Source organism: Hyla sarda, chromosome 7 (assembly GCF_029499605.1).
Source record: "Hyla sarda isolate aHylSar1 chromosome 7, aHylSar1.hap1, whole genome shotgun sequence".
NCBI lineage: Eukaryota > Metazoa > Chordata > Amphibia > Anura > Hylidae > Hyla > Hyla sarda.
In genome coordinates this window covers 42,833,977-42,858,881 of record NC_079195.1, presented here as the reverse complement: position 1 = coordinate 42,858,881, position 24,905 = coordinate 42,833,977, and the positions used below count along the sequence as shown (strand labels likewise).

Sequence of the window (24,905 nt, the reverse complement as noted above, 5' to 3'; positions counted from 1 at the left end):
TCACAGATAATGTTCTCCCTCATCATAGATAATATTCTCCCCATCACAGATAATGTTCGCACTCATCATAGATAATATTCTCAACCATCCCAGATAATGTTCTCCCTCAACACAGATAATATTCTCCCTCATCACAGATAATATTCTCCCTCATCCCAGATAATATTCTCCCCCATCACAGATAATATTCTCCCCCATCACAGATAGTGTTCTCCCTTGTCACAGATAATGTTCTCCCTAGTCATAGATAATGTTCTCCCTCATCACAGATAATATTCTCCCCCATCACAGATAATATTCTCCCCCATCACAGATAATATTCTCCCCCATCACAGATAGTGTTCTCCCTTGTCACAGATAATGTTCTCCCTAGTCATAGATAATGTTCTCCCTCATCACAGAAATGTTCTCCCTCGTCACAGATAATGTACTCCCCCATCACCAATAATGTTCTCCCCCATCACCAATAATGTTCTCCCCTATCACAGGAAATGTCCTCCCTATCACAGATAATATTTGTCTATTTTCTGAGTCTGGCTGACTAATTAATTGGCTTTTCTTCTCCTCTCAGTAAAATTGTGAGACCAACATCCAGCATTGAAATTATTTTAATTTGATAAACTACTCCACTCTGCATTTTTTTTTTTCAGCAAATTTCCAGAACCCCCAAACCCCCCCCCCCCCCCCCCCCCCCGAAAATAAACAACCATTTTATAGATGAGGAAAGTGTGTGTGCCTCAGCCAATCAGGGACAATTATACAGTGCACACTGTAGTGCTGGCTCTCTGCGCTAAGGCGAAAGGAGTGCGACGTTACAAAGTGACGTGTCAGGCCCAGAAAACTGGCACCTGACAGTCATCATGTGTGCTAAGAACTACTGGACTTGGAGAAACCGCTGAGAGTATGTGCTCAGCAAAGATTAAAATTTGAGACAGACATTCCACAAACAGTGGGTTGCCGGCAGAACTTAGGACCGCTTGGACATGCGCCTTCCCCAAAAACAGCAATGCATTTCTGAGCGGATTCTGCAGAAATAATTGACATGTCAGGCTAGAATCAGGATTTCTGTGGCAGACGTTTCCGCCCCCGTGTGCACGGTGGAGTAGAATCCTATGGAAAACAATGGGATTCTGCTGCAACAGAATTTTTAAGCATAATTTTTCCACTGGATTCCACTTGAAAATGACATTGTCTGAACATGGCCTCAGACAGTGACTACTTTACTAAGTTGACCACAAGGTGTTCCCCAATAGGACCCTCAGTAATCAGCTGTAACCTGTTGGGAAAGTTAAGGGAAAATTAAGCATTACATTAACCATTTCCATCAGTGGGTTGGCTGTGTAACGCAGAGAAGAACTTTGAAATGAGAGATGCTCTTAGTAACCACTCTTCACCCTGGTCTAGAGATGAGGGTCCACTTGTTTTCACTTCCCAAAAACACTAATAGCCCAGACATAGTAGTAGCAGTCTTTCTATTCCTTGTATGTAATGACTGTCTTACAATAAAAGGGCAGGCTACCTACCTGGCATTACTATGATCCTGCCTTTAGCCTAAAAAGAGAAAAATAACATTAACATGATTGAAATGATAGCGAGAATACGTGTACTCTGATTTAAAGGGGTACTCCGGTGGAATTTTTCTTTTATTTTTTTTTAAATCAACTGGTGCCAGAAAGTTAAACAGATTTGTAAATTAAAGCAGTAGAAGAAAACCGCACTCACCTGTCAGTAGTGCACCGATACTTTATTGCAAAACAACCGTGGACATGAACACAAGACAGCAGGATACCGGCAGGAACGCCAGGGCACACACACGTGTAGTTACTACACGTGTGTGCGCCCTGGCGTTCCTGCCGGTATCCTGCTGTCTTGTGTTCATGTCCACGGTTCTTTTGCAATAAAGTATCGGTGCACTACTGATGGGTGAGTGCGGTTTTCTTCTACTGCTTTGATCACATAGCGACTTGTGCCTTTCCTTACCTGCACCCCCAGTGATCTCATTGCACTCCTGATGCACGGATCCAACCATACCACTACATACCCTTTGCTCGCCAGTGCTGTGCCGGACATTCATTCATGTATCTACATACTTTGAAGATTTGTAAATTACTTCTATTATAAAATCTTTACCCTTCCAATACTTTTTAGCAGTTGTATGCTACAGAGGAAATTCTTTTCTTTTTTATTTTTTAATTTCTTTTTTGTCTTGTCCACAGTGCTCTCTGCTGACACCTCTGACCAGAGCAGCATAAGTTTGCAAAGGGGAATTTCTCCTGCTCTGGACAGTTCCTGATATGTGCATCAGGTGTCAGCAGAGAGCAATATGGACAAGACAAAAAAAGAGATTCAAAAATAAAAGAATTTCCTCTGTAGCATTCAGCTGCGAAAAAGTACTGGAAGGGTAAAGATTTTTTAATAGAAGTCATTTACAAATCTGTTTAACTTTCTGGCACCAGTTGATTTAAAAAAAAAAAAAAAAACCTGTTTTCCACCGGAGTACCCCTTTCAATTAACACATACCCTTATCCACAAAATGGTGCCCCCGCCTTTGTTCTAAAAAGTTGCATGCTAACATGTGGTTCTGAGACCTGCTTATTTTAAAGGGGTACTCTGGCTCAGCTGATGATTTGCTGACCACGCTGTCACTGAGGCCCGTCTTCGGAGAAGGGGCCGAAGGATGCCAAGGATGGATTAGTAGCCGCCCCCCCAGTACAGAAGATCACCGGGGGCCCCTGTGGTCAGACCACCAGCGATCAGAAACTTATCCCCTATCCTGTGGATAAGGGAAACATTTTTTCTAAGGATGGATGTATCTATATTCCCTCCTGCTACATTACCTGTTCTACCAGCCTCTTTATTAAAGGTAGACCTTCCAACGCCGAGCTGTCACACCCGCTGGTCAGCACCCGCTCAAACCCGAGTGAAATCAACGTCTCCATAGCAAGCAGTGGATCATAGACCATGTCAAACGCTGCCATTAAAAAGCGCAGAGATCTGTCAATGTAGACCAGTGTTTTTGCAAACAGTGTGTGTCCAGCTGTTGCAAAACTACAACTCCCAGCATGCCCGGACAGCCGAAGGCTGTCCGGGCATGCTGGGAGATGTAGTTTTGCAACAGCTAGAGGCACGCTGCTTGGAAAACACTGCGGTAGACCAGATTATATCACCAGTACCATTAGCAACATCATAAATATAATTCCATACACCAGCCATAATAACTTCATAATTTATAAAACTTTATTAAACACACATGCCCTAACAATAACACCAGTTGTGATACTTACCTCGATGGAAAGTGACAGGAAGGGGTCGTGAGACAGCTAGAAAATTAAACAAACAACAAATAATAAATATTATAGAGGGATAGCTATAGTTCTTGCATATATTCAGTTTTTATCTCAGCTCCATTAGGACAGAGCTGTGATCTGTGACTACAGCTTAGCTACAGTGCCTACAAGCAGTGAGAGGTAGTCTAAGACACCCCCCCTGACTGCTGATTGGTTAAAGCTGCTGCTCTGCCCCTCCTCCTGCAGCTCTGCCTCCTCTGATTGGTTCAGGCTGCTGCTCTGCCTCCTCTGATTGGTTCAGGTTGCTGCTCTGCCTCCTCTGATTGGTTCAGGCTGCTGCTCTGCCTCCTCTGATTGGTTCAGGCTGCTGCTCTGCCTCCTCTGATTGGTTCAGGCTGCTGCTCTGCCTCCTCTGATTGGTTGCCGTGTATAACAGAGGGTCACAAGGAAGTCTGCATATGGAGAAACCATTTGTATTACAGCAAAGGTAAACAGTTGCTGTATTTTTTCTTACCAAGTAAATCCATACACAGTTCTGCATCGATTCTGCCGTCTTCTGTCAGGGCGCCATATACCAATCCGTCAGCCCCATGTATTTTTGCTAGACGGATGTCGGCCTTCATGACTTCTACCTCTCGGTCAGAGTAGAGGAAGTCTCCCCCTCGCGGCCGGATCATCACAAATACTGGGATCTGCACGTACTGCTTCACTACCTGCAAGAGACCTGCAAAATAAACGAGTAGTAGCGAGTCTAATGTTAACTGTATACTCACTCCAAAAACACAAATCCCTGTGGGTTCCCAGGGTCATTAAACAACTCTATTTACAATTCCCTTATGGGGCTTGCCCCCCTAAGGGACTAATCCCTCAAACTAGGGGGTCCCTAGTTTGGGGGCATTAGTCCCTTAGGGGCGCAAGCCCCATAAGGGGAATTGTAAATAGAGTTGTTAATATTAAAGGGGTACTCCGGTGGAATTTATTATTTTTAATTTTTTTAATCAACTGATGCCAGAAAGTTAAACAGATTTGTAAATACGACTACCGCCGTATGCATGAAAAGTATTTCTATTAGCAGCGCATATTGTCGGCTCCCGGCTCTATGCGCTACTAATAGAAATACCTTTCACTCATATGGCAGTAGAGGTATATGTATGTAGAAGCACTGGGGGGGGGGGGGGGGGGCAGATAACGCTATATGTCTGTCCCCCCCCCCCAGTGCTTCTACATACATATACCTCTACTGCCATATGAGTGAAAGGTATTTCTATTAGTAGCGCATAGAGCCGGGAGCAGACAATATGCGCTGCTAATATAAATACTTTTCATTCATACGGCAGTAGGGGCATGTGTATATAGAAGAGCTGTGGGGGGCACATATACATGCGCTGCGGGGGTATATATTTAATGCGCCGGCGGGGGGTATATATTTAATGCGCCAGCGGGTATATATTTAATGCGCAGGCGGGGTCATACCTAATGCGCTGCTGGGGGGCTAGATATATAGGTTATATGTCTGCCCCCCCCCCTCTGCAGCGCTATATATCTTGCCCCCCACAGTGCTCTTTGGCCCCTGCTATTCTCAAAGTTCATTTTTCAATCTCTCGCTGAGAGCCCTGATCGGCCATTCAGGGCTCCCCGCGGGGGATTGAAAAATGAAAGTTAAAACACACTGATACATCGCAGGGTTGCGGACCATGCCGCCCGCTCACCTGCTTAATAACTTTTGATCGCATCGGGTCTCAGAAGTGAGACCCGGTGCGATCAATCTCTCAGCCCCTGTACTACAACCCCCATCAGGGAACAGACTCTGTTCCATGATGGGGGTTGTAGTACAAACACTAATCTAGCCTCCCCAGCTGTCTGCAGACTCCCGCAGCGGGGGAATTACTACTCCCATCATGGAAACAAGTCTGTTCCATGATGGGAGTAGTAGTCCTCCCTCAGCACTGCAGAAGTCTGCTGATGTCACCTCTTCTGAGCATGCTCAGAAGTAATAACGGAAATAATAAACTGCGTGCAAACTGGTGACATAAAGGCTCATCCGTCAGCCATAGACTTCAATGTTAAAAATAACGGCCGTTAATTTACCGTTAAGTTTCTTGTGACGGACTATAACGGGTCATAAAGGATAATAAAAAAATCCCATAGACTTTAATGGGATTGTTAAACGGACGTTTACCAGGGCTTTTCTAATGGACGTTTGTAACGGATGAATTTTAATAGTGTGAAAGCAGCCTTACTTAGATTAGCCTCTCCATCAGTGACATTTACAGGGGTACTCTGGTGGAAAACATTATTTTTTTTTATCAACTGGTGCCAGAAAGTTAAACAGATTTGTAAATTACTTCTATTTAAAAACCTTAATCCTTCCAGTACTTATCAGTTGTTTTATGCTCCACAGGAAGTTCTTTCTTTTAGAATTTCCTTTCTGTCTGATCACCGTGCTTTTTGCTGACACCTTTGTCTATTTTAGGAACTGTCCAGGATAGGAGCAAATCCCCATAGCAAACCTCTCCTGCTCTGGACAGTTCCTGACATGGACAGAGGTGTCAGCAGAGAGCACTGTGGTCAGACAGAAAAGAAATTCAAAAAGAAAAGAATTTCCTCTTGTTTTCCACCGGAGTACCCCTTTAAGACTTTTTGGATACAAATGAGGAAAGCTTGCCCAGGGGGGTGTTCCCCAGCACAGCAGAAGCCCAGGTGAGTCCAGCACAAGTCCTTTCAGTCAAACAGGGTAGGCAAATGCAAGCATGCCAGGGGGAGGAGATAATAAAGTACATGGGCAGGACTTACCTGGGCTCTTGTTGTGCTGGGGAATGCCCCCTGGGCACTCGAGTCTCATTTCCATATTTTAAAAAAGGCTTATATCTAGGAATTGCCTATTGAAAAAATTAAAGGGGTACTCTGGTGGTGAACTGTTTTTTTTTTTTTTTTTTTTTTTTTTTTTTTTAATTCAACTGGTGCCAGAAAGTTAAACAGATTTGTAAATTACTTGTATTAGAAAAATCTTAATCCTTCCAGTACTCATTAGCTGCTGGATACTACAGAGGAAATTCTTTTCTTTTTGGAACACAGAGCTCTCTGCTGACATCATGACCACAGTGCTCTCTGTTGACATCTCTGTCCATTTTAAGAACTGTCCAGAGTAGGAGAAAATCCCCATAGCAAACATATGCTGTTCTGAAAATCCACTGTGTGCTTGGTGCAGCAGAATCCCATTGAAAACTGGGACTCTGCTGCAACTAAATTTCCGAGCAAAATTCTTCTGCCGGATTCCGCCATGTGAACGAGGCTTTACTGACCTTGTGATACACATGTAAACCCGTAGCAGAAAATCTGCAGCGTTTCTGCTTTGTGTGAACATACTCTCAAAACTAGGTCATACTCACCTATGGAAGGGGTGATCCCTCCTTCCAACAAACTGGCGCACAGCTCTATACGTCCTGCACCTGGAACGGAAAAGAACACAGCATCATCCGTTTATAAAGAGAATTAGAACGGAGCTAATTTCTTTCAAAAACAGCATCACCCCTGTCTTTAATATATGTGCGGTATTACAACTAGACTCCATTCACTTCAATAGAACGGAGCTGCAATACCGCACACAACCTAAGGACAGGGGTGGCGCTGTTTTTTATTTTATTTTTAAAACTTTTTTATTTAAATAATTCCGCTCTGCTTGTCTACTATAATAGATGCCTGTAAATAAGAATATAATCCAGTCTTACCTCCCCTCTCTGCGTTCACTGCGGACTCCACAGAATCGACGCAGACTTCCATCAGAAACCCTTGATCCGCCATCTCTCTGTATGATAACGCAGATAGAACGGTTAAGACAATGGGAAAGGCTCTCGGTATAACGTAAAGGGTTAAATTTAAGGTCACGTCAGGGTTTTACCTACTATAGTTAGGGATTATTGTTACTCAAAACTATAGGAACGAAAACAAAAATCTGTAGGTAAAAACGGAATAATGCAATTGTCGCACTCAACCCGGCCACGCTGGATAAGGCGTGGCAGACAGGAATTATTATACACTGGCGCTATGATGTATCAGCCAGGTCAGTGTTTCCTAACCAATGTGGGTCCAGCTGTTGCAAAACTACAACTCCCAGCATGCCCGGACAGCCTTCGGCTGTCCGGGCATGCTGGGAGTTGTAGTTTTGCAACAGCTGGAGACACACACTGAGCAAGATTAACCCCTGCACTAGTCCATTTATGTCTAGCAATATATAAAATTGCACAACATGGAGGCAATACATGACAGGCACCTATAGGGGGCGTCACACATGTCATGCATCCTTATCACGGGGTCATACATGCAGCTCACACACACATTGCATGTTTACCTCCCTGTATCACCATCCCCCACTCGCTCCCTCCCTCCTCCAGGTAGCCACACCCACTGCTTCCTGATTGGTCACCCTTCCCTTCCGCTTTAAACAACTCTGCTTCTGATTGGCCGCTCGTACGTCGGCGTCATCCCTGATTGGCTCCTGTCAAGAAGTCCTCGTTTCATTGGCTTAAACGCCTGACAGCGACGCTCGCTGATTGGCCGGGATCCTGTCACGTGTGTTATGAAGCTGGACAGAGGGCGACATCTTGGTTTAGGGCACGGCGTGATTGTGTTTACTGTGCTATAGTAAAGAATGATTATAATGAGTATATGAAAGCGTAAACGTATCCGTCTTCTCCCAACTTTACTTATAAAACGCTAAAGGAGAAGCGCTTGTGACGTGCGCTGGACACGCCTTCTTGACGTGAACGTAGTACGTGGTGACGTCACATTCAACATGGCTGCGCCCGTGAGTGACATTTTGGTCCTTACCGGCTAGCATCCATGTTTACGTAAGTGTCCGACTTTTTTGGTGTCTCTGCTGAGGAGATCTGTGATATTTCGTGAGTTTTGGCTTTCTGAAGCCTTTATTGTACATCAGGTAGGTTAAGTCAGTGTTTCCCCACCAGGGTGCCCCCAGCTGTTGCAAAACTACAACTCTGGAAAGTAATGTAGTAGTTCATCCACTGTTTCAGATTTTCTATGATATGACAGCAGATGGGGGATGCTGATATAATCGCAGTACTCTATGCGAGTTTACTCCGTTTATTTTAATGAAAGCCAATGTAACAATTTTTTTGTGTTCCAGTTTTTTATTTTTTATTTTTTATTTTTTTTTTGAGGTGGAGGAGGGGTGGGGGAGGTTCAGGACCAATTGTAATTAGACATCACTCATTTACCACAAAAAAAAAATGTAACAAAATAATATATATATGTGTGTATATATATATATATATATATATATATATATATATATATATTAAAAATAAATTATTATGTAACTGAAAACTTTGCTACAACAGGATTCTTTCCTCTGGATTCCACTCTGAAATTCCCCGCCGTGCGATCATAAAGTGCGCTAAGAGCCTCAATTTAACTTTTGTGATGAAAATCGTGCTACTGCTTTTTGTGTATTTTGTATTTGCCATGGCGGCATGCACCGCTGTGTTTGGTTGTTGTACTGTCTATTTGTTTTTTGTTTGGATTACATATGAGGAAGACTGACAACCCTTGTTAGCCATGCACCCACATGTAGGTTTTTAAAGGGGAACTCTGGAACTTAAAGGAGTACTCCCATGGAAATTATTTTTTTTATTTTTTGTGATTTTTTTTTTTTTAAATTCAACTGGTGCCAGAAAGTTAAACAGATTTGTAAATTACTTCTATTAAAAAATCTTTAATCTTTCCAGTACTTTTTGGTTTCTGTATACTACAGAAGATGGCTTTCTTTTTGGAACACAGAGCTCTCTGCTGACATCATGAGCACAGTGCTCTCTGCTGACATCTCTGTCCATTTTAGGAACTGTCCAGAGCAGCCTATGTTTGCTATGGGGATTTTCTCCCACTCTGGACAGTTCTTGAAATGGACAGAGATGTCAGCAGAGAGCACTGTGGTCATGATGTCAGCAGAGAGCTCTTTGTTCCAAAAACCATTTCCTCTGTAGTATTCAGCAGCTAATAAGTACTGGAAGGATTAAGATTTGTTAATAGAAGTAATTTACAAATCTGTTTAACTTTCTGGCACCAGTTGATTTAATTAAAAATAAAATAAGTTTTCCACAGGAGTATCCCTTTAACAACTTATCCCCTATCCTCCCCGGCTCTACCCATGCACAATGCGGTGGTCCACATGCCCCCATTCATGCATCTCTATGGTAGAGCTGGAAATACACGTAAAACTGTATATGTGGCTCTATATGTGTGTAGGGGGTGGGTTGGCCGTGGTTGCTCCATGTATGGGGAGATTGCCAAGGTGCCAGGCAGGAGATTCGGACCCCTGTGATCAGACACTTATCTCCTATCCTGTGGAGCACTGTCAGATGTTGTTCATTATTAAAATTAAAGACCTTTTGTAATTAGCTTTTTGTAATTTTTGAGTATTTATAGGAGATATTCTGCGCACAACAGTTGCTTTTTCCATACAGCAGAAACAAAAGTTATATAACTGTCCAATATACTTGTGTTTTCTGTCTTTCCCCATTCAGCTGTAATTCTTTGGGGAGCTGTTTACAGGAAGATCAGTAGTTCTCCCAGCTAGTGTGACCTTCGAGCCCCATTAGGCAGCCATATTAGGCTCGGAACGCCACTACTCCCACAATGCAACAGAAGGGTTTTCTCCCTCCCGTCCCCCTCCTGCTCCAGCCTGACGAGCCGAACCTTATGAATATTCATTAGCCCATCCCTGACAGACTGAGCAGCCTCCTGTATGCAGCCAGCGCCGAGAAACCCGATCCCCACCGCCATTCTTTATGAGATTATATCAAGTACAGTAGTCTGCAATCTATGTGTCTCCAGCGATACCCAAACTACTAATCCCAGCATGCCTGGACAGCATTTGGCTGCTGGGATTAGTACTTTTGCAACCACTGGAGACACATAGATAGCAGCCCACTGTACTTGATATCATCTCATAAACAATGCCGGCGGGGATCGGGTTATTTATAGCAAATCCTGATTCCCCCGACATCCCAATATAATTTCCTCAGTGTGGAGAGCAGGGGGCAGGGCAGCAGTTTACAGGAAGTATGAGAGGAGGATTGTGGGAAATGTAGTCTTTTATGAGTCTGTTTCTCCCTCCATGCTGCAAACAGAGGGATCTTTGGAAGGCAATATCAGGAGATCTGCTGAGGCGATTTTGACAAAACATGTCTTGCTGGATAGGCCTTTACAAGATCTATAATATTATATATAAATATCAGTGCTGCATATCTCCTTTAATAAAGAAAATTACCCCTCAAAATCCCACCACTAGCGGACCCCATACCTACTGGGACACCGACGAGTCCTGCGGCAGCATCAGGCTTGTCCATGAGTCATGGACAAGAGATGATTTATGGACAAGGCTGCATGAGCAAAACTACAACTCCCAGCATGTCCTCACTGTCGAGGAATGCTGGGATTTGTAGTTTTGCCAATGCTAGGGGAGATGTGAGCAGGAAGAGTCTGGCTGTGGGGGTAAAGCTGAGGTATGTGCAGTGAGGACACGCTCCCTCCCTTTGAGAGGATTATAAAGAGTTTTTTTTATTTTATTTTTACAAAAATAAAGGTACTAGAGACAAATAAACAATATGTCCATGATCAGGATTAGGTACTGAGTAACAAAATATTTTTAATTCAAGTACCGGAGTCCCCCACAGCAGAAAGTTAAACAGATTTGTAAATGACTTCTATATAAAAATCTTAATCCTTCCAGTACTTATCAGCTGTTGTATGCTCCATGGGAAGTTCTTTTACTTTTTGAATTTCCTTTCTGTCTGACCACAGTGCTCTCTGCTGACACCTCTGTCCATGTCAGGAACTGTCCAGAGCAGGAGAAAATCCCCATAACAGACCTCTCCTGCTCTGGACAGTTCCTGACATGGACAGAGGTGTCAGCAGAGAGCACTGTGGTCAGGTAGAAAAGAAATTGAAAAAGAAAAGAACTTCCTTTGGAGCAATACAGCAGCTGATAAGTACTGGAAGGATTCATATTTTTATATAGAAATAATTTTCAAATCTGTTTAACTTTCTGGCATCAGTTGATTTAAAAAAAAAAAAATAAAAAAAAATATGTTGTCCACCGGCATACCCCTTTAAGAAGGAGGAGCACAGAGTATTGGCATGATGCGTGGCGATTTTTGGTTAATGGGGTGATCCAGTCTTATAAAATGAATGGCTCATCCTTAGGATAGATTTGTAGGGGATCTTTACCATTGTACCTGTATCTCTTTACTATTAGTAGCGGCAGTGCAAGGGGCCCAGTGCGGCCCCATAATGGCTTCCTAGGATGTGATGTTGGGTTTTGAACATACATTCCCATTGAAAATTTATGAATTCTCATGTGACCAAATAAAGATGCATATAACTGAACTGAAAACCTGATTGATTTTTTTTATTTTTTTTAATTGTAGGTGAATTTGAAGGACTGTGGGTAATCTGTATAGGCGGACCTGGTGTCGTCCAAGGGAACCAAAAATGCTTCTTTTGAGTCTTCGCTCCAGCCTGACGCAATGTAGAGTGCACGCTGTGCGCTTCATTCACTCAGCAGGAGGCAAGGTGAAGATCAGATGCTATTACTTTTTTTTTTTTTTTTTTTTAAAAGAAGCCTGGATGGGGGGGAGGGGGGGTGCTTGTGGATATGTTTTTGTGGACCTATGTTTGTAGGTTTAATCCCATGGTAAGGTGTCGCACAAGTGTATAGTGGGCCCAGCAGCGGCTAAAGGGTTAATAGTGCGCGGCACCACTTTCAGTGCCGCGCACTATTAGAGGCGGGTCCCGGCGTCACTATGACACTGGGCCCGCCGCGATATGATGCGATTAATTGAATCTACTGCTATCATACCATACATATGCTGATTGATGCTATGATCAAAGTGTTAGACTCCAAGCAGAAAGTGACGCTGGATTTACTGTCTTTCGTATGTGTTCTCCTAGATGGTCTTTTTAGAGGAGTCTCTGGCTTGGCTGTTAATCCCTAGTCATGTTTCAAGGCTCTTTTATCGGTCAAACATTGACTTACAGGGTAGCTAAAAAGTGACACTAGAGGATCATCTTTCTTCTGGAGGAGAGTTTCTGTGCACATGTTTTCTGCAGTAATATCAGAAAATATTACTTTACTGAGAGATTAGTGGATACATGGAATAATCTTCCTGCAGAAGTGGTCGCTGCAAATACAGTGAAGGAGTTTAAAGGGGTACTCCGGCGCTTAGACATCTTATCCCCTATCCAAAGGATAGGGGATAAGATGCCTGATCGCGGGAGTCCTGCCGCTGGGGACCCCCGGGATCTTGCACGCGGCACCCTGTTTGTAATCAGTCCCCGGAGCGCGTTCCCTCCGGGTCTGATTACAGACGACCACAAGGCCGGCGGCGTGTAACGTCACGCCTCCGCCCCTGTGTGACATCACACTCCGCCCCTCAATGCAAGCCTATGGGAGGGGGCGTGATAGCTGTCACGCCCCCTCCCATAGACTTGCATTGAGGGGCGGAGCGTGACGTCACACGCCGCCGGCCTTGTGGTCATCGGTAATCAGACCCGGAGCGAACACGCTCTGGGGACTGATTACAAACGGGGTGCTGCGTGCAAGATCCCGGGGGTCCCCAGCGGCGGGACTCCCGCGATCAGGCATCTTATCCCCTATCCTTTGGATAGGGGATAAGATGTCTAAGCACCGGAGAACCCCTTTAAGCTTGAATGGGATAGGCATAAGGCTATCCTTCATATAAGATAGGGATAAGTATAAGGCTATCCTTCATATAAGAAAGGGATAAGTATAAGGCTATCCTTCATATAAGATAGGGATAGGTATAAGGTTATCCTTCATATAAGATAGAAATAGGTATAAGGTTATCCTTCATATAAGATAGGGATAGGTATAAGGCTATCCTTCATATAAGATAGGGGTATATAAAGCTATCCTTCATATAAGATAGAGATAGGTATAAGGCTATCCTTCATATAAGATAGAGATAGGTATAAGGGTATCCTTCATATAAGATAGAGATAGGTATAAGGCTATCCTTCATATAAGATAGAGATAGGTATAAGGCTATCCTTCATATAAGATAGAGATAGGTATAAGGCTATCCTTCATATAAGATAGGGATAGGTATAATGCTATTCTTCATATAAGATAGGGATAGGTATAAGGCTATCCTTCATATAAGAAAGGGATAAGTATAAGGTTATCCTTCATATAAGATAGGGATAGGTATAAGGCTATACTTCATATAAGATAGGGATAGGTATAATGCTATCCTTCATATAAGATAGGGATAGGAATAAGGCAATTCTTCATATAAGATAGGGATAGGTATAAGGCTATCCTTCATATAAGATAGGGATAGGCATAAGGCTATCCTTCATATAAGATAGAGCCAGGGGCTATTCATAGAAATCAGAATATTGGGCAGACTAGATGGGTCAAATGGTTCTTATCTGGTAACACATTTTATGTTTTTTTATAAGTAAAGCGAATCTTATTGTAGCAGAGTTTTAGTGTCTTATTTACTTATCCTTCTGTGTTGTATTAGTCCTCCAACGCTCAGTGTAAGCACGCAGTCCAGAAAAGATGGAAGAGCAGCATGGTGTCAGAGGTGGCCGCTCCGTCAAGAGCTGCGGTTGGGTCTGTACCAAACTCTGCTGCTGAACGTGTCATGGGAAAATGGCTTCTGGCGTGCAGCGGTATGGTAGCTGGGGCCGTGATCCTTGGGGGAGTAACAAGGTAAGTGCTATTTTATAGACAGGACTTCAGAAATGTATCGGGCGTACAACCATAATAGCAGTCATTGCTGCGAGATGCCGGAACGTAAATATTTTATAACCAGAGTGTAGGTCACTTCAGCCTGTGAGGCAATGTATATGGTGGTTAGCTAAATAAATAAAAAAAATAATATATATATATAAAATATTTTTTTATTTAAATTTTTATTTTTTTATAGAATATATATATATAATTTTGTAATTCTGTTCAGGAGTTCAGTAAAGTTTGATGACAACCCATGTGGCCACTGTAGTAGTATCCATCCTTGTTGTCACTCAACTTTTACAGAAGAGGATAGTTCTAAGTGGTAAATAAAAAAATAAATAAATAAATAAAATGTTCTTTTTTTTCTACTTTTTGTTTCAAAGGTTAACAGAGTCCGGACTTTCAATGGTCGATTGGCACCTGGTAAAAGAAATGAAACCACCGAGTTCACGGGAGGAATGGGAGGCAGAGTTCCACAAATACCAACAGTTCCCGGAGTTCAAAATGTGAGACGTGAAAATGATGAATGATTCCAAGTCATAGGAACCAATCAGAAATAACTAACACAGTGTTTCCCAAACAGGGTGCCTCCAGCTTTTGCAAAACTACAACTCCCAGCATGCCCGGACAGCCAACGGCTGTCCGGGCATGCTGGGAGTTGTAGTTTTGCAACAGCTGGAGGCACCCTGATTGGGAAACGCCAACCTAACATGTATAATACATTTATTGTACTTTATATTATGCCATAAATGTTTGATTGTTGGGGTCCAACTACTTTCTGTCCCAGTTACCCACTGCTTTCATTTCTCCTATAGACTATACTGGTAAGACCCTCATATATGCGCACAACTTTCAATGCATTTGAGCATTTCTGGGAGAAAAGAACATAACATAAGCATTAAAGGGGTATTTCGGTAAAAAACTTTTTTTTTTTTTTTTTTTTTTTATATCAACTGGCTCCAGAAAGTTAAACAGATTTGTAAATGACTTTTATGAAATAATCTTAATCCTTCCAGTACTTATCAGCTGCTGAAGTTGAGTTGTTCTTTTCTGTCTGACCACACTGCTCTCTGCTGACACCTCTGTCTGTTTCAAACTGTCCAGAGCAGGAGAGGTTTGCTGTGGGGATTTGTTCCTGCTCTGGACAGTTCCTGACATGGACAGAGGTGTCAGCCGAGAGCACGGTTGTCACAGAAAAGAACAACTCAACTTCAGCAGCTGATAAGTACTGGAAGGATTACGTTTTTTTTTTCTTTAATAGACGTAATTTACAAATCTATTTAACTTTCTAGTGCAAGTTGATATGAAAAAAAATGTTTTTCACTGGAATACCCCTTTTAAAGAGGTATTCCCATCTCATGATATGTTGCTAGCATATACCATCATTTTATGATCTGTGGGGGATCATTCCTTTGGGACCTCCACAGGTTCTGAGAATAAAATCGCTGCAGTGCTTATGTTAAGGTGCCATAGATTTTAATAAATTGTCAGCTGAACGTTGTGTTTCATGTGTTCTCTATGGGGTGGAGAGGGGTAAGCTGCAGCCAGACTCCTCTGGTGTCAACTTATCCCTACCAGAACAATAGGGTCAGTTGGAAAATAATCCGACCCAGATGATGTCAGGTGGTCGTCATACACAGTCGGCAAACTTTAGTATAAGGTGTATGGGCACCTTCACGTTGTATCTTTCCCTGTACAGCACACCTTTGTGCAGGGCTATGCCAGAGCTGTGACCCTATTATTTATGCAATTAGTGGGGTAACAAGACCCGCACCGTTCATATGGGGGGGGGGGGGAGATTTATCAAAACCTGTCCAGAGGAAAAGTTGCTGAGTTGCCCATAGCAACCAATCAGATCTCTGCTTTCATTTATAAAAAGGCCTCTGAAAAATTAAAACAATCTGGTTGCTATGGGCAATGGGTCAATGTTTCCTCTGGACAGGTTTTGATAAATCTCCCCCTATGTGTCAGGGCTGGGTAGGGGTTATAATAATTGCCCCTTTACTATGGCTGGAGACAGGTAGAGACCTCTGCCCTCTAGTGACTGGAGTGGGAATGACTCTGCTGGGTGGCTATATGCCGCTCTGTAGTGACTCCCTGTTGAAGGATTTTGGAACTACAGCCTGAAATGCTTCCTCTATAGCAGTGATCTGCAACCTGTGTCTCAACCCAATAAAGGTTTGTGTTACTGCCCCTTATGCATTTCTGGTAGTTGTCATTGCCTGCTGGGAGTTGTAGTTCTGTGCCAGCTACAGAGCTACAGGCCTAATAAGTCTAATATAATAGACACACAAAAAAAAAAAGTGTATGGGGAAAAAATCCTTTTCAAGTTCGGCCTAGCTCATCTTAAAATGTCGCTTTCTTTTCTTTTTTCTTTTCTTTTTGTGCACCACTAGTATGAATAAATTGACAACTGGGTGTTACAATTCCCATTATCAATTAGGTGTGTCCCTATATACAGACATCGGTTCCCACAGGGTGTGATACTGTTTATTGACAAGAGGAATGGTAACACTCAGCTGCCATAACCCTTCCGTATTATAGGAACAGGATTATGTCTATGGGCTGCTTAAAGGGGTTCTCCGCCCCTAGACATCTTATCCCTTGTCCAAAGGATAGGGGATAAGATGTCTGATCGCGGAGTCCAGCCGCTGGGGACCCCCACGATCTCTGCTGCGGCACCCCAGACATCTGGTGCATGGAGCGAACTTCGCTCTTCGCCGGATGACTGGCGATGCGGGGCGGAGGCTCGTGGTGTCACGGTCACGCCCCTTCCCATAGACTTGCATTGAGGGGGCATAGCCGTGATGTCACAAGCCTCCGCCGCTGCACCCGACGCTCTAAACGAGCGCCGGGTGCAGCAGGGAGATCGGACATCTTATCCCCTATTCTTTGAATAGGGGATAAGATGTATAGGGGTGGAACACCCTTCCTATATCTGTTGTATCATCTTCCATGTGGCTTGATATTTTTTCTATAACCTCTGTACAGACTCCAAGCTAATGTGTTTTGTTTTCCCCTCTTCCCACTCCCTTTAGTCTGAATCACGACATGACCCTAAATGAGTTCAAGTTTATTTGGTACATGGAGTATTCCCATCGTATGTGGGGGCGAGCAGTGGGCCTGGCCTACATTTTACCCGCCGTCTACTTCTGGAACAAGGGATGGTTTAACCGGGGAATGAAAGGACGTGTGCTGGGCCTCTGCGGGTTTGTTTGCTTTCAGGTGATAAAGGGGATAAAGAAATGATCGTATTCTCAGGGCATTTGGAGATGAATATTATCCCTGATGCATCCATCTTCTTCTTACAGGGTCTGCTGGGCTGGTACATGGTGAAGAGCGGATTAGAAGAGAAGCCGGATTCCTATGATGTGCCCCGTGTCAGTCAGTACCGCCTGGCTGCACATTTAGGTTCTGCCCTCGTCCTCTATTGCGCAAGTCTTTGGACAGGATTATCTCTTCTTCTCCCTAAACATAAGGTATTTGTGATGTAAGATTAGGGTTTTCAAACCAGGGCACCTTCAGCTGTTGCAAAATTACAGCTCCCAGCATGCCCGGACAGCAGAAGGGCACACCCCTAGTGACTTCACGCCACGCCCCCTCCATTCATGTCTATGGGAGGGGGCGTGACGGCCGTCACGCCCCCTCCCATAGACATGAATGGAGGGGGTGTGGTATGACGTCACTAGGGGGCGTGGCTGTGACGTCACTTCCCCGTCTCGGAGGCAGCGCCTGGCACAGAATGCCGGGGGCTGCACAGAGATCTTGGGGGTCCCCAACGGCGGGACCCCTGTGATCATACATATTATCCCCTGTCCTTTGGATAGGGGATAAGATGTATAAAGCCGGAATACCCCTTTAAATTCATCATTACTGGTTTACATGTGTCGATAATCAGGAACGAACATTCCCAATAATCTGCCTGTGTAAAAAAAAAAAAAAAGAAATAATAATAATAATTTAGATTCTCTGTAAACCCCAAACCTTGATGTTTGTACACAAATTAGGAAAGTGGACTTTTTTTTACCATGGGCTGTGCCCGGTATTCCATATCGCTCCATCTGTTATCCAGCCAAGTGACTGCAAAACAATCCACACAGCAGTAACAGAACCTTCTCTGGACATATGGTTATAGTAAATACTACATTGGGTAATGGTCTCTAACCTCTGTACCTCCAGCTTTTGCAAAACTATAGCTACAGACTGTCAGGGAATGCTGGGAGATGAAATATTCCGATAGTTGGAGACCACTGCTGTAGGCCATTTCCTGATATTCCCAGTTGAGCTGAAAATGAGCATTTTCTTTTTCTTGAGTACAAATCCATTAAATGACCTTGTTTCTATATGCAAGTTATAATGTTAATTTCATTCTGCCCTTAACAGTTAGTTGAAACAAGTCAGCTGCTGAAGCTCAGGAAGTTCACACACTGGACGGCAGGTCTCGTCTTCCTTACAGCGCTCTCAGGTAATCCTGAGTTTTCTTCATTAGTGACCTGGTTCACTTAAAAAAAAAAAAAAAAAAAATAAAAAATAAAAAAAATAAAAAAAAAATAAAATAAAAATATATATATATATATATATATATATATATATATATATATATATATATATATATATATATATATATATATTATACACACATGACCGTAAATGTTGGCACCACCGAAAATTTTCAAGAAAATTGAGTATTTCTCACAGAAAAGGATTGCAGTAACACATGTTTTGCTATACACATGTTTATTCCCTTTGTGTGTATTGGAACTAAACCAAAAAAGAGAGGAGAAAAAGCAAATTGGACATAATGTCACCAAACTCCAAAAATAGTCTGGACAAAATTATTGGCACCCTTTCAAAATTGTGGAAAAATAAGATTGTTTCAAACATGTGATGCTCCTTTAATTCACCTGGGGCAAGTAACAGGTGTGGGCAATATAAAAATCACACCTGAAAGCAGATAAAAAGGAGAGAAGTTCACTTAGTCTTTGCAATGTTTGTCTGTGTGTGCCACACTAAGCATGGACAACAGAAAGAGGAGAAGAGAACTGTCTGAGGACTTGAGAACCAAAATTGTGAAAAAATATCAACAATCTCAAGGTTACAAGTCCATCTCCAGAGATTTAGATTTGCCTTCGTCCACAGTGCGCAACATTATCAAGAAGTTTGCAACCCATGGCACTGTAGCTAATCACCCCGGGCGTGGACGTAAGAGAAAAATTGATGAAAGGTGTCAACGCAGGATAGTCCAGATGGTGGATAATCAGCCCCAAACAAGTTCCAAAGATATTCAAGCTGTCCTGTAGGCTCAGGGAGCATCAATGTCAGCAGGAACTATCTGTTGACATTTAAATGAAATGAAACACTATGGCAGGAGACCCAGGAGGACCCCACTGCTGACACAGAGACATAAAAAAGCAAGACTACATTTTGCCAAAATGAACTTGAGTAAGCCAAAATCCTTCTGGGAAAACATCTTGTGGACAGATGAGATCAAGATAGAGCTTTTTGGTAAATCACATCATTCTACTGTTTACCGAAAACGGAATGAAGCCTACAAAGTAAAGACCACATTACCTACAGTGACATATGGGGGAGGTTCAATGATGTTTTGGGGTTGTTTTGCTGCCTCTGGCACTGGGGGCCTTGAATGTGTGCAAGGCATCATGAAATCTGAGGATTACCAACGGATTTTGGGTCACACTGTACAGCCCAGTGTCAGAAAGCTGGGTTTGGGTCCGAGATCTTGGGTCTTCCAGCAGGACAATGACCCCAAACATACGTCAACAAGCCCCCAGAAATGGATGGCAACAAAGCGCTGGAGAGTTCTGAAGTGTCAGCAATGAGTCCAGATCTAAATCCCATTGAACATCTGTGGAAAGATCTTAAAATTGCTGTTGGGAAAAGGCGCCTTCCGATAAGAGAGTGGTAGAGGAAGAGTGGTCCAACATTCCTGCTGAGAGGTGTAAGAAGTTATTGATGGTTATAGGAAGCGACTGATTTCATTTATTTATTCCAAAGAGTTTACAACCAAATATTAAGTTAAGGGTGCCAATAATTTTGTCCAGACAATGTGTGGATTGCATAATATTTTGGAGAAACGCAAGAAAATGTGGAGGAAAAAAAAAAATACTTGTCAGACATGTCAAAAGTTTTGATCTCTGTGCTGGGGGGGGGGGTCTCAGGAGAACAAGCCTGACTATAACGTGCTTAGTCTCGTTGCTCCATTAGAAGTCTATGGGGTGAGATAGACAAAGATCGCTGACAGCCGGGAAGTAAAGCTCGCTACTGCCTGTTTTTCCGCACTCGTTTTCCTGATTGGTACAGGTCTCAGCTTCCCTGACTAATCAAAATTTTGACCTATCTCTGTTAACTACCACATTTAAAAAATGAAAATAAAAAAAATAATGTTTTTTGTTTTTTTGTTGAAATGATGGGGAAACTTTAAAGCAACTTGGCTGAAATGAAATACATGCAGTGTTGATAAAAGTTTTGAATTAGGGCCTTTCCATAATATCACGAAATTCAGTGCAGCATGAAAATATTTAGTAATTCATGACATCCAGCCCCTTGAATAATAGAAGTAAATCCACTATAGTCACAGAGTGGCAGTATAGATCATCATTGTGTAACTAATGTAATACATGTAAGTTTTTCATTATTTTGTTGTTGACCCCAGGAGCCTTTGTGGCAGGACTAGATGCCGGTCTCGTCTACAATTCTTTCCCTAAGATGGGGGATCGCTGGATCCCAGATGATCTTCTTGCGTTCTCTCCAACCTTGAAAAACGTCTTTGAAAATCCAACCACAGTTCAGTTTGATCACCGCATCCTTGTAAGTGATTTTAGATGTTTTTGCTCTTCAGGCGTCTAAACATAGAAGACCTATAGTGTTACTGTCATATGTAAGTTTAGATCGCACAGAGTCCCACTTCTGAGACCTGCTGCAATCCTCTATAATAGCTGCCACCGCCTGCTCCAACTCTCACTCCATAGACAAATGCAGTGAAAGAGTCAGATTTCATTGACAGCGAGGGAGTGAAGCGCGCGCTGCTCTTCACCTGTCTATTACTCAGGATCGCGGCAGGTCTCAGGAGTTAGATCAGGTGCATCTAAGCTCTGGACAAAATGTCAAACGTTTTTACAAGTGACACTTTAAAGAGTCTGAACATTGGCTTGTGGATCTATATTAACAGTGACTACATGACTACCTGAATGCACATTCACACAGAGAAAGCTGTCGGACACTAAACCAATGTTTTCCAACCAGGGTGCCTCCAGCTGTTGCAAAACTACAACTCACAGCATGCCCGGACAGCCTTCGGCTGTCCGGGCATGCTGTGAGTTGTAGTTTTGCAACAGCTGGAGGCACCCTGGTTGGAAAACACTGCACTAGACTCATAAGTCTACTGCAAGTAGAGATTATATTCAGTACACTTGAAATTATATTGAATCCTTATATACTGTATTATACAGTATCCTCATATATGCTGTACGCAGATCGACCATAACTAGAAATGAGCGAACTTACAGTAAATTCGATTCGTCACGAACTTCTCGGCTCGGCAGTTGATGACTTATCCTGCATAAATTAGTTCAGCTTTCAGGTGCTCCCGTGGGCTGGAAAAGGTGGATACAGTCCTAGGAGACTCTTTCCTAGGACTGTATTCACCTTTTCCAGCCCACCGGAGCACCGGAAAGCTGAACTAACTTATGCAGGATAAGTCATCAACTGCCGAGCCGAGAAGTTTGTGACGAATCTAATTTACTGTAAGTTCACTAATCTCTAACCATAACATTAAAGGGGTACTCCGGTGGAAAACATATTTTTTTTAAATCAACTGGTGCCAGAAAGTTAAAAGAGATTTGTAAATGACTTCTATTAAAAAATCTTTACCCTTTCAGTACTTTTTAGCAGCTGGATGCTACAGAGGAAATTCTTTTCTTTTTGAATTTCTTTTTTGTCTTGTCCACAGTGCTCTCTGCTGACAACTCTGTCTGTGTCAGGAACTGTCCAGAGCAGCATAGGTTTGCAATGGGGATTTTCTCCTGCTCTGGACAGTTCCTGATACGGGCATCAGGTGTCAGTAGAGAGCACTGTGGATAAGACAAAAAAGAAATTCAAAAATAAAAGATTTTCCTCTGTAGCATACAGCTGCTAAAAAGTACTGGAAGGGTAAAGATTTTTAAATAGAAAAGTCATTTACAAATCTGTTTAACTTTCTGGCACCAGTTGATTTATAGAAAGAAAAGAAAAATGTTTCCCCCCGGAGTACCCCTTTAAGCAGATGAAGTTCTTAACATGGCGCCTGTCAAGGCATGGTATAGATTTGGCAGCAAGATAACAGTCAGCTCTTTAACTGTTAAATGCAGGAAAAACTGGGAAGTGTAAGGATCTGACAGGGTCCAGAGTGTAACCTGTAGATGAAAAAGCATCTCCAAAACAGCCGGTCATGTGGGATGTGCTCAGTATAGTGCGCCAAAGGACAACTATAATAGGAACACATGGGGAATCGCTGGTTGCTGTGTATGGGGCAGCGTACTCGCCTATTAGGGAGCCCATGCTGACCCTTGTTCCACTTCAAGTGAATCTGTTGTGAGAATATGTTGTCCAATCGAAGGGCAGTATATTATGGGATTCCAAGGAAAGGACGGGTATCCGGCTCTCAATGGATGAATAAAAATCCAACTTTAATGAAAAATAGTTAAAAACATACAGGTGGAGAAATAAAGATAAAAACGCCAACGCGTTTCGACTCATTAACATGTCTTAGTCATGGCTTTGGATAGGGGATAAGATGTATTAACCCGGAATACCCCTTTAAATATGAGCGAGTCTGCGGTGCTCACCTTGGGTACTGTGCTGGCAGGTACAGTCCAATATGCATAGAGAGCCGGAGTGAGCAGCTGGCCGTCGGACCCAGTTCCGAATTGGAGCGGAATGAAACAGATAAACTCTTTAAAAAAAAAAAAAAAAAATCCCATTCATGTCAATGGGATTTTTTTTTTTTTATTACAATCCGTTTACATCCGTTTGTACCCGTCTGCACTCATTTCCGTTTTTTTTTTTTTTTTACGGCAGAAAAAACGGCACATGCAGTATTTTTTCTTCCGTCAAAAAAAAACAGATACAGTAAATGTAACATTGAAGTCTATGGAAAATGGATGAGCCTTTAATGTCATCCGTTTTTTTTTTTTTTTTTTTTTTTTAATCCCTTTTTACTTCTGAGCATGCTTTTGGTTTATTAACTGAACAATAATGGATCCAAACGGATGCAAACGTTTTTATTTTTTCACGGGAGAAGAACAGGGCGGGTGAACGCAGCCTAAGATGATATCAGGCTAATCCTGGTAAAAATCCGGCTTGTAACGCCTTCCATTTCGAAAGGGACATCCCTTTCTTCGTCAGGTCCATGATGGACCTGACGAAGAAAGGGATGCGCCTTTCGAAACGTGTTGTCCTTTGTATCCTGTAAACTGTATTTGCAATAAAAGAAGTTTTATTTGCAAGAACATTTGGACATGCGACTTGTAGCGTTCCCACAAAATAAGTCGGATTTTTACCAGGACTCCTTATCCTGATATCTTCTTATCCTCACTGTACTTACTGCTCCAATTCGGAACCGGGTCCAACAGGCAGCGGCTTCTTCTTCCCATGTTCATATGGGAAAAGCTCAACACCTCCTCATCAAAGATTTACTAATGCTGTGTAAAAACAATGGTTTATATCATTATTATTATTATTATTATTATTACGATATACTTTGTAATGTTTGTGCTTTTTTTTTTTTTTTTTTTTTAGGCAATCAGCTCTGTAGCAGCCATCACCGGCTTATATTACTATTCCCGGAAGATTCCTCTGCCCCGAAGAGCGAGGCTCGCTGTGAACTCTCTCATGGCTGTGGCTTATTTACAGGTAGTGTATTACATTGTGGATTATTGTAGGGTATGTCCATGTATCATTGGCTGAAGGAAACTCTGTGCTGCAAAAATGAAAAACAACTCCTGCAGCTCCTGTTCTTCTCCCCCCGATCCCCAGATGCTTCTATCTTCTTTCTGCTTAGAAGACAAACGCTCCGTACAGGACCTGCCCACTCAGCCAATCAATAGTCAAGACAGAAGCGTGTTGCAGTCAGCGACTGGCTGAGCAAGCAGGTCCTGCACAAAGTTCTTGTCACGTAAACAGGAAGAAGACAGAAGAATTGTGGAACCGGAAGGGGAAAACAGGAGCGGCAAGGGAATGGGGGTAGGTAAGTATGAGGACTTTTATTTTTATTTTTAATTTTTTTTGAGGGTGGGGGGCAGCAAAATATTTCTGCAATTGCTAAAATACCTCCTTTAAGTATAAATGTGTGCTCTTCCTATTGTCCAGTTGCTATTTTGTTAAAATGCCATTAATAATCATATTGGACCTTTTACAAATATGTCTTTACACTTTTCAGGTTACATTGGGCATCAGTACTCTGCTCTTGTACGTCCCAACACCTCTAGCTGCCACCCACCAGTCCGGCTCCCTCGCTCTCCTCAGTATGGCTATCTGGCTCATGAATGAACTGCGACGTCTTCCCAAATAAGGGACCAATTTGATATCCAGATTTGGGATCGTTAAACATTTTTAATACTTCTCCTTCATTGACTGTAATATCAACATATATATAATTTACATAGTCCAAAAACGAAAAAACTATTTCTATGTACATATGTTTTACCTTTTTGTTTCCTAATATATTATTTGTATGGAACTTTTTTTCTTCTATAAATCCATGGATTTTCTTGTTTGGAAAACTCTTTGCTAACGTAAGAGATTCAGTAAAGCACTTATCTTATTTATGTGATCAGTTGTGA

At 42.6% G+C, this 24,905-nt stretch overlaps 2 protein-coding genes across 7 annotated transcripts in view; one reads left to right on the top strand and one right to left on the bottom strand.

Moving 5' to 3' along the window:
- Positions 1–9,863, bottom strand: part of CUTC (cutC copper transporter) — a 14,262-nt gene extending 4,399 nt beyond the window's left edge. Inside the window, exons 1-7 of one of the 5 annotated variants that reach the window (XM_056528922.1) lie at positions 9,800–9,863; positions 7,016–7,092; positions 6,677–6,736; positions 3,802–4,011; positions 3,285–3,320; positions 2,838–2,971; positions 1,524–1,551 (exon numbers count right to left, since the gene is read on the bottom strand). In XM_056528922.1, the coding sequence (XP_056384897.1) occupies positions 1,524–1,551; positions 2,838–2,971; positions 3,285–3,320; positions 3,802–4,011; positions 6,677–6,736; positions 7,016–7,092; positions 9,800–9,822 (568 nt within the window). In that variant the 5' untranslated portion in view covers positions 9,823–9,863. The other 4 variants (XM_056528924.1, XM_056528926.1, XM_056528921.1 and 1 more) reach the window with 4 other exon arrangements.
- Positions 7,880–24,905, top strand: LOC130281576 (cytochrome c oxidase assembly protein COX15 homolog). 2 transcript variants are annotated; one of them, XM_056528920.1, is made up of 10 exons: positions 7,880–8,134; positions 11,732–11,876; positions 13,853–14,043; positions 14,451–14,573; positions 17,106–17,292; positions 17,379–17,546; positions 18,451–18,532; positions 20,741–20,895; positions 23,863–23,976; positions 24,503–24,905. In XM_056528920.1, exons 2-10 carry the CDS (start codon positions 11,796–11,798, stop codon positions 24,632–24,634), a joined length of 1,233 nt encoding a protein of 410 aa, XP_056384895.1. In that variant the 5' UTR covers positions 7,880–8,134; positions 11,732–11,795; the 3' UTR covers positions 24,635–24,905. The 2 variants fall into 2 exon arrangements, with proteins under 2 accessions (XP_056384895.1, XP_056384894.1); XM_056528919.1 differs by having other exon boundaries at positions 7,881–8,223.